The sequence below is a fragment of the Chrysemys picta genome, chromosome 2 (genome assembly GCF_011386835.1).
Source record: "Chrysemys picta bellii isolate R12L10 chromosome 2, ASM1138683v2, whole genome shotgun sequence".
NCBI lineage: Eukaryota > Metazoa > Chordata > Testudines > Emydidae > Chrysemys > Chrysemys picta.
In genome coordinates, this window is record NC_088792.1 from 136,517,644 (window position 1) to 136,534,305 (window position 16,662).

Sequence of the window (16,662 nt, forward strand, 5' to 3'; positions counted from 1 at the left end):
AGAATGTTGAGCTGGAAAGGGTTCAGAAAAGAGCTATACAAGTATTTGAGATCCAGAAACATGCCTTATAATAAGAGACTGACATTTTATCTATTTAGTTTAGCCAAGAGAAGGCTAAGGCGAAGAAGGGACTTGATGATGGTCTATTAGAACCTATGTAAGAAAGAGACATCTGACAGTAGATTCTGCTCTTTAACCTACCAGAAAAAGGCACAGTGAGATTGTCATGCTTAAACTAGGCAAATTCAGACTAGAAATAAGGTTCACATTTTTAAGTGAAGGTAATTAGCCATTGGAACAATTTACCTAGGGTTTTGGTTGACTCTCTGTCAATAGAAGTCTTTAGGTCAAGATTGGATATCTTTCTAACAGATATGACATAGCTCAAACAGAAGTTATGGGCTTGATCCCACAGTTACTGGTCAAGGTTCAGTGGCCTGTGAAGTCAGGCAAGTAATCACAGTGTTACCATTTTGCCTTAATCTATGCATGTATACATTTACGAACAGTTAATGCTGTTGTACAAGGGTGTGGACCAAAATTTATACCCGGACAGGATTACCACCACTACTTACCAGACTAAAAATTGTTAGCAGAACCTCACTAATTTGCTCTGAGTTACTTTTTGCAGATTACCCAATTTTTTTTAATTCATTTTTCAACAATCAAACACAAAAATGCAATTTTCAACAGCACATCAAAGTTGGGTTTTTTTTTATTTCAACAAGTGTAATTTAGATTTATTTACTTACTACTTACTAGTACTTTTTTACCACATTTTTTTCAATTAATGTAATCTAGTTCAAGTAATCTAATATACGACCTCACCACAACTTTTATTAAAATAATGGCTGAGAAACAGGGCTGAGCCCACGGTGCAGTGGAGAAATACAACGTTTGCAGTTTACAAAGGAAGAATTAGGGTGATATTACTATTTAGTTTAGAAATTTTCTGTGTTTCCATCATCCTGGGTTCCACTGTGCTCTGAATTATAATCAGCTGTGTGCAGTAAGTATAATGAGTTTCACGTTCTGAGGTTTGACAAAACAAGAGAGCATACTGTGAATCAGGAGTGGAAATTTGTAGCTAGACTTTGCCCCCATTCTAAATGGCTGTGTGGCTGAGTAAGGCTGACCTTGCTTTTCCCTACAAAGATGCTTTGGTGCTACCCCAATTGTGGGTTTTGTCATTATGGGCAGAGTGAGGGATGAGGGTGGGGGAAGGCAATACTACTTTCTGCAACCCAATTAATAGAAAAAGGCAAAGAAAAGCATTGTATGTAAAACCATGGTTCTACTTCTCTGGCTAGATGGGACAGGAAAGGTGTGTTTGATGCATTTTATAGAGAGTTGATGTGCTCTATTACCCATTCAGGTGAGGGAAGCTCCAAGGAATTGTGTTTCCTTTGGATGCCTCACCACTCGGTATTTGGAACTGTGGCTAAATGCACATCTAGCCCTTTATATTTCTATGCAAAAATCTAGACTTGTGTTATATTACTTTAAAACAGAAACAAAACACAAGCCTATACCCCCACTTTATTTGACAGAATAACTGAAATCCCACATGATTACAGAAAGTAAAATTTTCTATAATGTCAAACTTCTGGTCATGAAAAGGCAGGAGGAGGAGAACGTGCTCATCTTACCTTGACTAAATGAATCATAGCATCTTTGAAGAACACCATGTCCAGACGTGCACCCCGAATGCTCTCGTTGTATGTTTGTAGAAACATATTTAAACGGTCCTTTAGGTGATTAAAAGATTCAATTGGCTCATAGATTTTAGGCATATCAAAGACAGTTTCTTCTGGCTCTTCACCTGTGAGAAGAAGTGATAACAAGTTGTTAAGAGTGGAAATTACTGAGGAGGGCTGAGTTTTCTCTTTCCCTAAAGATATGCTCTAGATATCAGCCATCACATTTTTGCAACCTCTTTCCTATGTCCTCTGAAGTGGATGGCTGAATGATTTAGGGCCTGCGCCTACTCCACTGAAAATCAATCATATCTGAGTTAAATGACATCAGGACTGAGACCTTAACAAAGTACTATAACTGGTAGCAGATGCCACACCTTTTTTTTTTTTTAATGCAGTATTCACTGGGAATGTAAGTTTATTTTATAAACAAGCAGACATCGTGCACATAAACAAGGGGGCCCATTTATTATGCTGTATTCTCTATTAATATGATATATTGGCAGTTTAAGTACATGCCCATTGCAAACTAAGTTGACGCGCCTCATTTTATTTACCTCAGACAGAAATTAAACTGTAGAAAGGTCAGAACAATTGACTGTGTGATATATAATTCAATAAAAAGTCTCTAAAATAAAATGCATGGACCACTTCTTTCTTTATTAAATCTAGAACATTTAAATTCTTCATATACCAGCAGCTGAAAAAAAAAAAGCTATGCGGTTTTCCTAGGCATACAACATGGGCAGAGAAAGGCTACACCCATAATTTAAGTTATGTTTTTCCATGAGGCTCTGCTATGTGGCAAGACATAATACAGCTGCTCAACGTAACTATGAAAAAGTGAATGCAGGTAAACATGCATATACTAAGCACCTGGCCAAAGTTTATCTTCATTTGTATCCTAATATTAATCAATTATGGACAGATACATGTGGTGCAAAGAGGTGGATAGCACATTTCGCTACCACATTCCCTCACATCCCTTGCTGACAGTGAAAATGATACACAACTAAATTCTGCTCTCAATTACATGCTTAAAACTCCACAGACTTTAGGATTTTATCCTATATACTTCAGAGAGATAATGCCATGGCACATTCTCTGTGAAAAGCATTAATTCGCTATGACCATTGGGTATTTCTCGTAGATACAGGGTGCAGCATCAATAGGCTTCTGCTTACCTTCCTATTACCTCAAAAATTACATGGGCTCATCACCGTAATTTCGGTATTCTAAGGGTTGATGAGCAATTGATAAGAAGGTATAATATCCATAACTTGATTGCAAGATCAAAATGCTTAATCTGATCTGTGCATACATCATCAAGTCCAGCTGCTTTGCCATTCTTCAGGTGACTTGTCCCAGCATTGAGTTAATCTATTGTAGTCATCAAGCACCTTACATCACGAAAGAGTTTTATAACCAGTGTTCAGAGGTGAAAGTAAGCTGGTCCGGTCTGGTACGGCATACCAGCAAGAGCCAGTATGCCGTGCCGCACTGGACCGGCTTCTCCGGCAGTGATTTAAAGGGCCCGGTGCTCCAGCCGCTGTGGGGAGCCCTGGGCCCTTTAAATCACTGCCGGAGCTCCGGCAGCCAGGCTCGGGTGGGGATTTAAAGGTCCCAGAGCTCCGGCCCCTGAGGGGAGCTCCGCGCCCTTTAAAGCACCGCCCAAGCCCTGCTGCCGGAGCTCCGGTGGCGCTTTAAAGGTTCCGGGGCTCCTCGCAGTGGCTGGAGCACCAAGCCCTTAAAATCCCCGCCGGAGCCCGGCTGCTGCTACCCCAGCGATGGCAGGGCTCCAGCAGTGATTTAAAGGGCCTGGGGCTCCCCACAGCGGCAGGAGCACCGGGCCCTTTAAATTCCTGCCCGAGCCCGGCTGCTGGAGCCCTGGGAGCCGGGCTCCGGCGGGGATTTAAAGGGTCTAGGCTCCCCGCAGTGGCTGGAGCCCCAGGTCCTTTAAATCACTCCTGGAGCCCTGCCACCACTACCCCAGCCGTAGCCCGAGCCTTGCCGCCCCAGGGTAGCGGTGGCAGGGCTCCCGTGGTGATTTAAAGGGCCCGGAGCTCCATGGTGGCTGGAGTCCTGGGCCCTTTAATTCGCCCCTGAGCCCCGGGGCTCCCAGCCGCCTCTACAGCTGGTAGCTCTGGAGTGCTTTAGAGGCCCTGGGGCTCCCAGCCACTGCAGGAGCCCCAGGGCCTTTAAATCTCGAAAGGCCCTGCCTCTTCCCATTGAGGCCACGCCTTTTCCCATTGAGGCCATACCCACTCATGACTCCAGCGTACCAGTAAGTCCTTTAAGTTACTTTCACCCCTGCCAGTGTTGTGCTTTTGGATACGACAGCTGGTAAAGTAGAACTGAGGTTATGGAATGAAAGACTACACGCAGTTGGACACACTGAAATAAATCTGGAACCCTAGGAGGACTTTTCTGGAGGGGCCAATACAGACTGGTCAATGTAGTGATGCCTGAATAAACTGGCAAATCAAAGATTAATGTAATCAAATAGGGCTACTTTAATTACACGAATATATGTGAGAACAGTGAGGTGCAGACCATAGACTCATAGACTTTAAGGTCAGAAGGGACCATTATGATCACCTAGTCTGACCTCCTGTACAACGCAGGCCACAGAATCTCACCCACCCACTCCTGTAACAAACCCCTAACCTATGTCTGAGTAATAATAATATATGGAGATATACCTATCTCATAGAACTGGAAGGGACCCCAAAAGGTCATTGAGTCTAACCCCTTGCCTTCACTAGCAGGACCAAGTACTGATTTTGCCCCAGATCCCTAAGTGGCCCCCTCAAGGATTGAGCTCACAACCCTGGGTTTGGCAGGCCAATGCTCAAACCACTGAGCTATCCCTCCCCATTTACCAACTCTTTGGGGAGACCTATATGAAGGAGGACCTCACTGTAGTGATGGAAAGAGTCCTCGCTTGTGCATGGTTCTAGAAAAGCCTCTAGTTTGTGACAAGGATACGAGAAAAGGAGAACCTCAAAAATACATATCTGTATTAAAGAAACCATCCGATAATCGCGGAAAAGGATGAAGTCTGAACATTTTATTTTTTCCAAAAAGCTGATTAGTTCAGAAGGATGAAGCGATCATGATCAAAGGAGAGTAACAGGAAATGAGGGATTTGTGTTAAAAGTACTGTGGGTGACATTTTTACTTCTCTGAATTTGTCTATTTACTTCTATTTACCTTATCTGTTCTTCATTTTTAGAATGACAGCAGTCTAAATGTGTTGTCATTTACAAGTACATAATGGGGGGAGGACTTCTTATCAAGATGGATGTAATCAAGGAAATAGCTTTTCATCAAAAACTAGAAGTCCGCAAAGTAAACTTGAGGCGCTCTGCTAACATTAATAGTTCACACATCCTTTGCCAGGCATGCAATGAAAACAAGAACTCCTCTCAATTTCAATGGGAATTTTGAAACTGCTACAAATTTATGAATCCTTAATTGTACATTAGTTCTGTGTACACAAAGTAATTTATTTACAGCAATCTTAAAAATAATTACATTTAATTGATAATTTTGATGTTAACATGCAAAATGCTGGGTAACAGATTAATATCCAAACTTTAAAAAAACGTATCTTGAAATGCTGAATTAAGCATTTCAGGTTTCATCTGATGAAACTATTAATAAGATAATTAAAAGCAAAAGTCATTTTCATAGAATTGCTTGTAAGTGAGTAACCCTATAAAATCTTAAACCGTTTCTTTTCTGTATATGCTTGACCGTTCTGCAGTGATATTTAAAGGAAGAACAATCCCATGATGGATAGAAAAATGCTCTGAAGTTTTCAAACTGTTCTGATATCTGACGTACTACAGGGCATGCAGCGGTTGCCAGCTACTTTCAGATTAGTGATCAGCTGTCCTTTTCTAGTGGCTGATACCCCATCTACTCTGTCTCTTGCTCTGCTATCAGGGATATGTACTTTGAAGTTACAGTATGAAGAGATTAGGGTGACCAGACAGCAAGTGTGAAAAATCAGGACGGGGGTGGGGGGTAATAGGAGCCTATATAAAAAAAACAAAAATTGGGACTGTCCTTATAAAATCGGGACATCTGGTCACCCTAGAAGAGATTGAAACAAATGAGTAATCATGTGACTGGACGTTCATGGGTAACAGATTAATATGGAAACTTCATGCAGAGGATTTTTGAAATTGAGACAGTTATTTTAAAAAAATTAGGGCTGTCAAGCGATTAAAAAGAAGTAATTGCGATTAATCGCATGATTAATTGCACTTCTAAACAATAATAGAATACCATTTATTTAAATATTTTGGATGTTTTCTACATTTTCAAATACATTGATTTCAATAACAACACAGAATACAAAGTGTTCACTGCTCACTTTATATTTATTTTTTATTACAAATATTTGCAATGTAAAAAAAAAAAAAGAAATAGTATTTTTCAATTCCCCCATTACAAGTACTGTAGTGCAATCTCTTTATCATAAAAGTTGAATTTACAAATGTAGAATTATGTACAAAAATAACTGTATTCAAAAACAAAACAATGTAAAACTTTAGAGCCTACAAGTCCAATCAGTCCTACTTCTTGTTCAGCCAATCGCTCAGACAAACAAGTGTATTCACATTTGTGGGAGATAATACTGCCCGCTTCTTGTTTAAAATGTCACCTAAAAGTCAGAACAGGTGTTTGCATGGCACTGTTGTAGCCAGCGTCGCAAGATATTTACATGCCAGATGTGCTAAAGATTCATGTCCCTTCATGCTTCAACCACCATTCCAGAGGACGTGTCCATGCTGATGACAGATTCTGCTTCATAACGATCCAAAGCAGTACAGACTGACAAATGTTCATTTTCATCATCTGAGTAAGATGCCACCAGCAGAAGGTTGATTTTCGGGTTCTGTAGTTTCCGCATCAGAGTGTTGGTCTTTTTAGACTTTTGAAAGCATGCTCCACACCCCATCCCACTCAGATTTTAGAAGGCACTTCAGATTCTTAAACTTTGAGTCGAGTGTTGTATCTTTAGAAATTTCGCATTGGTAACTTTTGTGTTTTGTCAAATCTGCATTGAAAGCGTTCTTAAAACGAACAATGGGTGCTCGGTCATCATCCAAGACTGCTATAACATGAAATATAGGGCAGAATGTGGGTAAAACGGAGCAGGAGACATACAATTCTCCCCCCAAGGAGTTCAGTCACAAATTTAATTAACGCATTATTTTTGTAACTAGCATCATCAGCATGGAAGCATGTCCTCTGGAATGGTGGCCAAAGCATGAAGGGGGATACAAATGTTTAGCATATCTGGTACATAAATACCTTGCAATGACGGCTACAAAAGTGCCATGCAAACACCTATTCTCACTTTCAGGTGACACTGTAAATAAGAAGCAGGCAGCATTATTTCCCATAAACGTAAACAAACTTGTTTCTCTTAGCGATTGGCTGACCAGGAAGTAGGACTGAGACGACCTGTAGGCTCTAAAGTTTTAGATTGTTTTGGTTTTGAATGCAGTTATGTAACAACAACAACAAAATCTACATTTGTAAGTTGCACCTTCATGATAAAGAGATTGCACTACAGTACTTGTATGAGGTGAATTGAAAAATACTATTTCTTTTATTTTTTACAGTGCAAACATTTGTAATAAAAATAATATAAAGTGAGCACTGTACACTTTGTATTCTGTCAAGTATCAGGGGGTAGCCGTGTTAGTCTGTATCTACAAAAACAACAAAGAGTCTGGTGGCACCTTAAAGACTAACAGATTTATTTGGGCATAAGCTTTCGTGAGTAAGTGAGGTTTTTACTCACGAAAGCTTATGCCCAAATAAATCTGTTAGTCTTTAAGGTGCCACCAGACTCTTTGTTGTTTTTGTATTCTGTGTTGTAATTGAAATCAATATATTTGAAAATGTAGAAAAACATCCAAAAATATTTAAATAAATTTCAATTGGTATTCTATTGTTTAACAGTGCAATTAAAGCTGTGATTAATCACAATTAATTTTTTTAATCATTATTCTTTTTTTTTAGTTAATCGCAGGAATTAACTGTGATTAATCGACAGGCCTAAAAAAAATCCATGCAACATCCAAACTCAATTCCTGTTCTTACACTCCAATATAGCAGGAAACAGCTGACTGTCCTCACTGCTTCTAAGGCCCTGGTCTGAGGGAGAAAGCTGAGTCTTGTGACCCATTTGACTAGGATTTTAAATGTTCACTTCATAGCCTTACGTCCTACAGTCTCCTCTCTTTACTTGCATTTTGTTTCACAAAGGAGAATGTTACTTTCCTTATAGTAACTGGAGGTTCTTTGAGATGTGTGGTCCCTATTTGTATTCCACTGTGTACTCATGCACTTCATGCACGCAATTGTAGAACTCTTGAAAACAGTGTCAGTTGGTCCACACAGGCACACTCGCTCTCCTCGTGCCTCTGATCAAGGAGATTAAGGGTTGAGCAGACCAACCTCTCCTCCAGTTCCTTCTCTACCATAAATCCAAGAATGTTTTGAAGCAGAGGGGAAGGAGGGCAGACAGGGTCCACATATCTCGAAGAACCTCCAGTTATTACACAGTCGGCAAGTAACTTTCTCTTCTTCTTTGATTGCTGGTCCCTATGTGTATTCCACTCTGGGTGACTGACAAGCAGTACTGAAGAAGGAGGAGGCTGCCAGGATGCAGGCAGAAAAGTCATTTGAAGTACGGCCATCCCAAAAGATGCATCAGTGGAGGAGTCCTATACTAAATCATATTGTCTCACAAATGTGTGGATGGAACTCCATGCAACTGCTCTGCAAATGTCAAATGTCACTTCTTGAAGCGATGCCATTAATATCACTTGTGTTCTTCTAGAATGAGCCCTCATCCCATGAGGGGGAGGACAATTAGACAGCTGATAGCAGAGACAGATAGATAGATAGATAGAGGATCCATTTGCAGATCCTCTGAGAGGATATAGCTTGACCTTGAACTCTTTCCGCTACAGCAATAAACAGTCTGGGAGTTTTTCTGATTGCCTTTATCTTTCGCAGGTAAAAGGTTAAGGCTCATCACATGTTGAGGGAATGAGGTCTCCTCTCTTCTTCCAATGCGTGTGGTTTCAGAAAAAACACAAGTGAAGTGACTGGTATAAGTGAAACTCTGAAACTACTTTGTGGGTTAACTTCGGATGTAAATGCGATGACACCTTGTCTCTATGGAATATGGTGTCAGGCAGATCCATCATCAATGCTCCAAGCTCACCCACCCTCCTGGCTGAGTTGATGGCTATCAGGAATGTAACCTTCATGGACAGAAGAGAAATGAAACATGTAGCTAGTAGTTCAAAAGGAGGTTAAGAGAGCACCAAAAGAATAAGGTTTAAGTCCCATTGAGGAGCAGATTTCCTTACTGACAGAAAGGCTCTGATTAGACCTTTCAGAATCTAGTAGTCGGTAAGTGAGCAAAAATTGAATAATCATGAGAAGATGAGTGGTACACATTCACTGGTGCCAGGTGGATCCCAGCTGTTCTGAGAGAAAGAAGATTGTCCAGAATAAGGGGAATACCCACAACTCATGGGTTTCTGTTGTGCTCAGACAAAGAAACACTTCCACTTGACTAAGTAGAATATTCTAGTGGAATCTTTTCTACTGTTAGTAAGGATGCTTTGCACAGCTTCAGAGCATGAACGTTCGAGAGTTGACATCCATCCAAACACCTCACCCTGAGATGGAGTGCTTGGGGGTTAAGATGCTTGATTCTGTCTTTTCCCTGGGTCATGAGATTGGAAAAGGACTGAATGTTGATCATTGACCAAGATAACATGTGTATGAGACTCAGGAACAAGATAACATATGTATGAGACTCGGGAACAAGAACTGTCTGGGCCAGTTGGAGGCAATGGGGATGACTTGTACCTTGTCCAATTTAAAAAATATATACATATGTATGTACAGATCCAAAACTAAAGGAAGATGAAACTCTAGACACTGGAGGTTCCAACCCAGGTCATGCAGTGATAAGAAGGAACTATAGAGGCGGTCAGTCCACTCTGCCCTTTATCTCCTCAATTGGAGGCAAGAGGACGGCAACAGCGCATGCATGACCCAACAGACACGGCTTTCAAGAATTCTCTGACTCTGTGCTCATGTGTACTCACAGTGTAATACACACAGGTACCAGCACTCAAAGAAGTACAAGTTTTCAGCTTGCATACAATGTATGCTGATGCAAAAACAAGTGTCAAGGCAAGGACTGTCTACCACAAAATGTATAGCAAAATGGTGCCCCATTCTTGGTTGGCCATCAGGCACTATCATAATTAATAAGTTAAATGTACAAATCAAAATCCATCTCTTGTACTCTACTACATATTTTTTTTTCTTTCTTGCTCATTCTTCATCTATTCCCTGTGTTTTGTGTTCCCAATACAACAAAATATTTAAGCACATGTTTGAGCACTTTCCTAAATCAGGGTCTATATTTTCTACTCCTTTCATACATTTTTCTGCACAATTCTTCCTTATTGCTCTCACCTGCCATATCATTTAGGAGTCTGTTTTCCAGCATTGGTTCAGAGCATTACTTGGTTTATTCTAGTCATTGTGGTACCTCTATGTATCCATCATTTATGAGGAGGGGAGTAGCTGACTGACCTCAAAATAGTTTAATAATGGCCTTTCCCAAAACCAAAGCAATTCATACAACACAATGAAACAGAACACAAAATTGTATCATTTGCCCATTTTTGAACTACTTCAATTGCACTGTAAAGCAATTTAGCTTCCTTACAAAATAGTACCTAATGAATAGGCCTTCATTATGCATAACTTTTCTTGCAAGAGAAAAAATGAACAAAGCAAGTGAAAGAAAATAGGTATTTTATAAATAATACAAATACCAAAATAACTATTGTGTAAATAAGATGTAAAATGTTATTTTGATTTGAAACACGTAGGAGAGACTATGCAACAAGTGAAAAGGACAATTTAATAGGAGTCATTAGTAATGTAACAAGAAAACACTGAAGGCCACACACATCAGTAATGGTTGCAGGTAAATTACATTTACCTGACATTAATGGATTAGTCAAAATTGGGCTTTTTTGTGTACTAGTTGGGGGGCGGGATAGAGGTTAGTAAGTGTAATAACTATTTATACAGTTTTAGTTCAAGTATTGCAATCATCAGTGGTTACTATATACTGGACTCATGTTACAGAACATCCTTCTGGATTGCACCATTATAGCATTATGCTTGCAACAGACCCCATGTGCCAGATTATGCCCAGCCATTATACAGATTATCTGCTCTCCACTTCTATCCCTACATGGGCGCTGGGCATAAATGCAACTGGCAACATTAGCTACCACAAAAAGGATAGACAAGAGTTGGGACCATGGCCCTGTGAACTAACCAGAAGAGCTGGCTAGGCACTGAAGGGTGTTTATAATATGCATTCTGAAGTCTTTTCTGCATAAGCATTTACTGTATATTTCCCTCCCCACACCCATTGTGATAAATTACCAGAACACCATTATCTCTTCTTGCATCAAGTTTCTGTAGTTACCTGTTGCTTCAGGTGGATCCCTTAAGAAGTCAACAAAGTAAGCATCAGTTTCCGAATCCACTAAAGCCTTTTTCTCTTCACCGAACTCCTCCTCAACCAATTTTGCCAAAGCTGTATCAAACCAATCTACATCCGCTGGGGTTGTGAAACGATCAGCAATAACACACTTACATTCATGCTTCCACAACTTTATCAACACCTGTTCACAAAACAAAAATCTCAATTCATTAAGTTTGTAACAGAGCATGACCGGCTCCAGGCACCAGCCAAGCAAGCTCGTGCTTGGGGCGGCAGATTCTAAGGGGCAGCATTCCGTCCAAGCTTAGGGCGGCACGGCTGCCCTATTTTTTTATTATTATTTTTTTTGCTTTGCCTCCAGGTCCGGCTGCCCTGGGGTGGTTTTTTTTTTTGCTTTGCCTCCGGGTCCAGCCGCCCTGCGCGGGTTTTTTTGTTGTTGGGGGGGCGGGGTTTGGCTTTGCCTCCGGGTCCGGCCACCCTGCACCGTGGTTTTTTTTTTTTTTTTTTTTGCTTGGGGCGGCAAAAAAGTCAGAGCTGGCCCTGAACAGAGGAACTTGTGCTCTTCACAGCCATATCTCAGCAAGGTTAGAGTTTTGTCACTATTGTTCCGTACAGTATCGCGTTACCTCTAGACAATACAAAGTAATGCTTTACTCCTTACAAGGGAAGCTGAAATAGTATTCTTTGTCAGACTTTGATTCAGCTTCATCTCAGCTTAAGTGTATGTCCAGTTTACAAAAAAAAGAGACACTTCACATTCAGGACAAAGTATTAGATGAAGCCTCAGTCTAGCCTCCCAAACTACATAATTATGTGTCCAATTATTGCATGGCCAAAACCAGACTTTATGAATGCCAAACATATTTTTACAAGCAAATTCAATAGCTGACTACCCAGTTTGCTAACAGATCTATTTCCCACTCACAAATCATACGTGTTCGTTCATAAGCTGGTGTTCACACTTTTATATGCTACTTCTGACAGCACCATCAGTGGAGATGGTTGGATAATGATTCATCTGCACTGCATTGAAGACTCAACTTTATATTTCAGTATTAAAGAAAATTGACTTTTCGAAAGGAAAATTGAAAAATTCAGAGGGAAATATTTACGTCAAGTATCTTATTTTTCACAAGGAGTGTGGAACGTACAGTAATGAAATACAGAAAGACTTGTTACAGTCCAGTGTTATTCCCTCTTCCATTTAAGATATGTCTGTGCTGCAATCTTGGGCATGACTGCAGCATGGGTAGACATACCCATGTTCGTTGTACGCACACTAGCACAGCTAGAAATAAAAGGATAGGTGTGCTGGTACAGCCTTCAGATGGGGCTGGACAAGCATATTGGGGATCCCAGGTATTTACAGGCATTGCTATCCCATGCAGACGCTTGTGCTGCTGTTTCTCCACTGCTATGTTTAGCTGTGCGAGTACAGATAAAGCTAGCATGGGTATGTCTGCCCATGCTGCAACTACACCTCAGACTGAAGTATAGACATATCCTTATAGCTTTAAGCCAAAAATCAGCTTTCGGCCAATTACATGGTTTGAAAACCTCAAGGCATCCTATACCTTAAGAACAAAATTATTTGTCATTAATACACTGAATAGCTTGCTGCTATGTATGTTTATAAAATTGAATATTTTAAAAAGCTTGATTTTTCTCCAGAATTTTAAAAATTGAAATAAGTTAACATTTATCAGTAAGTAAAACAGACCACAAAACTGATGCAGACAGTGTAACAAACTGGTTTCTGTTCTTTTGCTACATTGTATGTCCATAAAATCCTTTGGCAACTTAGCAATTTAGCCTTCAGTATCACAGTATTGTTTCATCACTGATGCTTATTATTTATTATTTGTATTGAGGAAGCACCGTGGCGTCCCAGATATGGAACAGGATTCTACTGTCCTAGACAGAGTACAAACACAGAACAAAACCACTGAAGAGCTTACAATTTAATAAGAAAAGTGATAACAAGTAGAGACAGAGGCTTCCTACTTTATACTGAACCACCAAAGAATCAGTTATAGTCTTCATCCCATTGCTACTTAAAATGCTAACTTCATGAAAGAAAGCTGTATGTTACTTACATTAGGTTCACTGATTACTTCCGATACGGTATTTAGCATCCCCTGCCAAATCCTTGAGAGATCTCGTAGATTGAAGACATAATGGAACTTGGCTGGAGTGGGTAACATTTTGATCTTGGTCATCTGCCATAACCTGCGTGTCAGTGGCACCAATTTGGCTACTGATCTTCTCACCTCTTCTGAGAAGCCCCGCTGACTACAATAATGCCCTATGCCAATCACACCTGCGCAAAGCAAAATTGATGGTTTGAAGGGGAATTACCAAAATAAGGCTCGTCTACACATGGAGCTATTCTGGAACAGCTATTCCTGAATAACTCCAGGCACAGACAACCTATACATGTAAGACAGCAATACTCTTTGCAGCTTCACCTCATGTCCCCTGAAATAAACCAAAATGCTGCAGCCTAGCTAAGCTATAAAATGCACCTCTTGGGCTGTATTGGGAGCAATACGCTAAGGACCAGACACCAATTATTTTAAGTCCAGGGTCAAAGTTATTTCTGCAAAATTTTTGCAGATGTGTACAGCAGTGTAAACATGTAGCACCTGCACATGCAACAAATGTGCACAGAAATCCTGTATTTTCATATGTAACTGTGGAGCGTGCAGATTTTCCAGGGACAACTTTGGTGCCAGCCTCAGAATCTTGGATCTAGATGTTCCATTGTAAGACTATTTTCTTGAGTTTATAAATCAGTTGGTGAACTTCACGTTGAGTTGGAACATTCCAAGTCAAACCTGAGCAGAGACTCGATTTGGATTTTTCAACAAGAAAAATATAGTTTCCACTGAAAATGTTAAGGGGCTAAATGATGGAAACCTCTCTACTCTCTTGGGTTTTGTAAAAAATGACACTTGTTCAAGGCCTTAGTTTTGGGTCAAATTTTACCTCAGAAAGTCCATTTAAAAATGGACACCATTTTGATTTTGTGCTAACGTTACTCACAGTTTACTCCTGGGGGAATTCTGCATCACTGCACAATGCAGAATTTTGCAGAAATTAATGTTGGGCACTCAGAATTTCCTTTTTTCCCCACATAGAAATGGGCTGCAGAGATGTTGGCCACCACTAGGGGCTGCTGGATCCAGCAGAGCCCAGCTCATAAATAGAAGGCAAGGCTGGGGGGAGAGGGAGGGAACTGGAGGGTTCCCAGCAGCTGTAGTTCCCAGCATACCCTGAAGGAAGGAGGCAGCACTCAGGAAACTCTGTGCAAGCCTGGGACCCTGCATCAGGTTGTTTCTCCCTCTGGATCCCTGGGAGGGTAGGGTCTGTGAGTGTCTGGGCCGGGGTGGGGAGCTGCAGCTGGGCTCTAAGGGGTAGAGGGTGTAAGTGTCTGGGCCGGGGGACCCACAGCTGGTCTCTGGGGTGGGGGTGAGTGTCTGGCTCCCCAGCTGGGCTCTGGGGGGAAGGGGCAGAGAAGCAAGAAGAGGAAGTTACTCGCTTTGTGCAGTAATGATGGTTCTTCGAGGAGTGTGTCCCTATGGGTGCTCCACTGTAGGTGTATGTGCGCCCCTGCGCCTCTAATAGGAGATTTTTGGTAGCCGTGTCCATTGAGCCCGCGCATGTGCCCTCACGCCCTCCCTCCTGGTCTGCCTCGAGGCTATTTAGCACTGCACGGGCAACCCCCCCTCACTTCCTTCTCTACCGCAGAGCCCTATTGAGAACTCCGAAGTAGAAGGGAGGGTGCGGGTTGTGAAGCACTCCTAGGGGCACACATCTCAAAGAACCATCGTTACTGCACAAGGTGAGTAACTTCCTCTTCTTCTTTGAGTAGTGTCCCTATGGGTGCTCCACTGTAGCTGACTCCTGAGCAGTATCCACCACTAGAGGCTGGGACTTCGGAGTGGAGTCTTTTACTACAAAGAGTACTGTGGAGTCAAAGATGGAGTCAGTGGCCAAATCTTCAGTGATCGCATAATGTTCTGCGAAAGTATGGGCAGAGGCCCAAGTCATCGCTCTATAGATTGCTGAGATAAGGGTATCCCTACGGAATGTGATTGAGGTAGAAACGGACCTCGTGGAGTGTGTATGGACTCTGGATGGAAGCAAGTTGCACCCTTGATAAGTTGATTAATGCAACCAGAGACCCATTTGGATAGTCTATGAGCGGATATCACAGAGCTTTTGTATCTTTCTGTGGATGAAAGGAAGAGTTTAGGGGATTTCCTGAAGTCTTTAGTCCTGTCCAAGTAGAATGCTAATGTCCTTCTAATATCTAGCATATGCACAATTGTCTCCCAGTTGTCATAATGTGGTTTTGGGAAAAAACAGGGAGATGGATCTGTTGATTCATATGGAAAGTGCAGCGAAAGTAGGGAGAAACTTGGGATATGGCCTTGGAGTTACTTTGTCTTAAAAAAAAAAAAAAAAAAAAAAAGACTGTGAATGATGGATGTGCCACCAGGGCCGCTATTTCTCCTACGTGCCTAGCTGAGGTGATGGCAATTAGAAATGCTGTCTTCATGGACAGGGGTAAGAGAGAACAAGTTGCCCTGGACTCGGAGGGAGGTCTAGTCAAAGCCCTGAGAACTAGGTTAAAGTCCCAGGCTGGAGCGGGTGGTGTCACATGCGGGAAGAGAGTCCCAATGCCTTTAGAAGGTTTCAGAGTAGCAGCCGTGTTAGTCTGTATCCGCAAAAAGAAGAACAGGAGGACTTGTGGCACCTTAGAGACTAACAAATTTATTAGAGCATAAGCTTTCGTGGACTACAGCCCCACGAAAGCTTATGCTCTAATAAATTTGTTAGTCTCTAAGGTGCCACAAGTCCTCCTGTTCTTCTTCTTCCAATGCCTTTAAAGAATCTACACATTAGTGGGTGAGCAAACACCAACTGGGAAGCCGTTTTCGCCGTGAGATGTACCTTAAGGGAGCTGAGTGAGAGTTTAAAATGTAGTGCAAAAACAGAGGGAGGAAAGATGAGGTTGGGTCTGTGTGTTTGGAATGACACAAACTTGGAGTTGTTTCCATTTTGTAGATAAGTATGTCGAGTGGTTAGCTTTTGGTTGTGTTGCAACACGTCTTTCAGCTTGACAGAGCAATCTGCCTCTAAGCCTTGGAACTAAGAAGGAGCCAAGCTCGGAGGCGGAGGACCTGCAGGTTGGGGTTAAGGGTCAACCCATTGCTTTGAGAGAGCAGGTGAGGAATGGGCTGAAGAGAAACAGGAGGGCATATTGCCATCTGTGTGAGGTAAGGGAGCCAGACTTGTCATGGCCAAGAGGAGCAATCAGAATAATTCTCGCTTTGTTTTGTTGAATTTTCAACAGAATCTTGGATAGAGTAGGAA

The 16,662-nt window shown here is 41.5% G+C and overlaps 1 protein-coding gene across 1 annotated transcript in view; it reads right to left on the reverse strand.

Moving 5' to 3' along the window:
• The window catches only part of DNAH5 (dynein axonemal heavy chain 5), a 315,641-nt gene that overhangs the window by 90,316 nt on the left and 208,663 nt on the right, over positions 1 to 16,662 (reverse strand). Inside the window, exons 50-52 of the mRNA XM_065584236.1 lie at positions 13,377 to 13,600; positions 11,263 to 11,461; positions 1,650 to 1,822 (exon numbers count right to left, since the gene is read on the reverse strand). Of these exons, the coding sequence (XP_065440308.1) occupies positions 1,650 to 1,822; positions 11,263 to 11,461; positions 13,377 to 13,600 (596 nt within the window). The remainder of the gene's footprint in view (positions 1 to 1,649; positions 1,823 to 11,262; positions 11,462 to 13,376; positions 13,601 to 16,662) is intronic.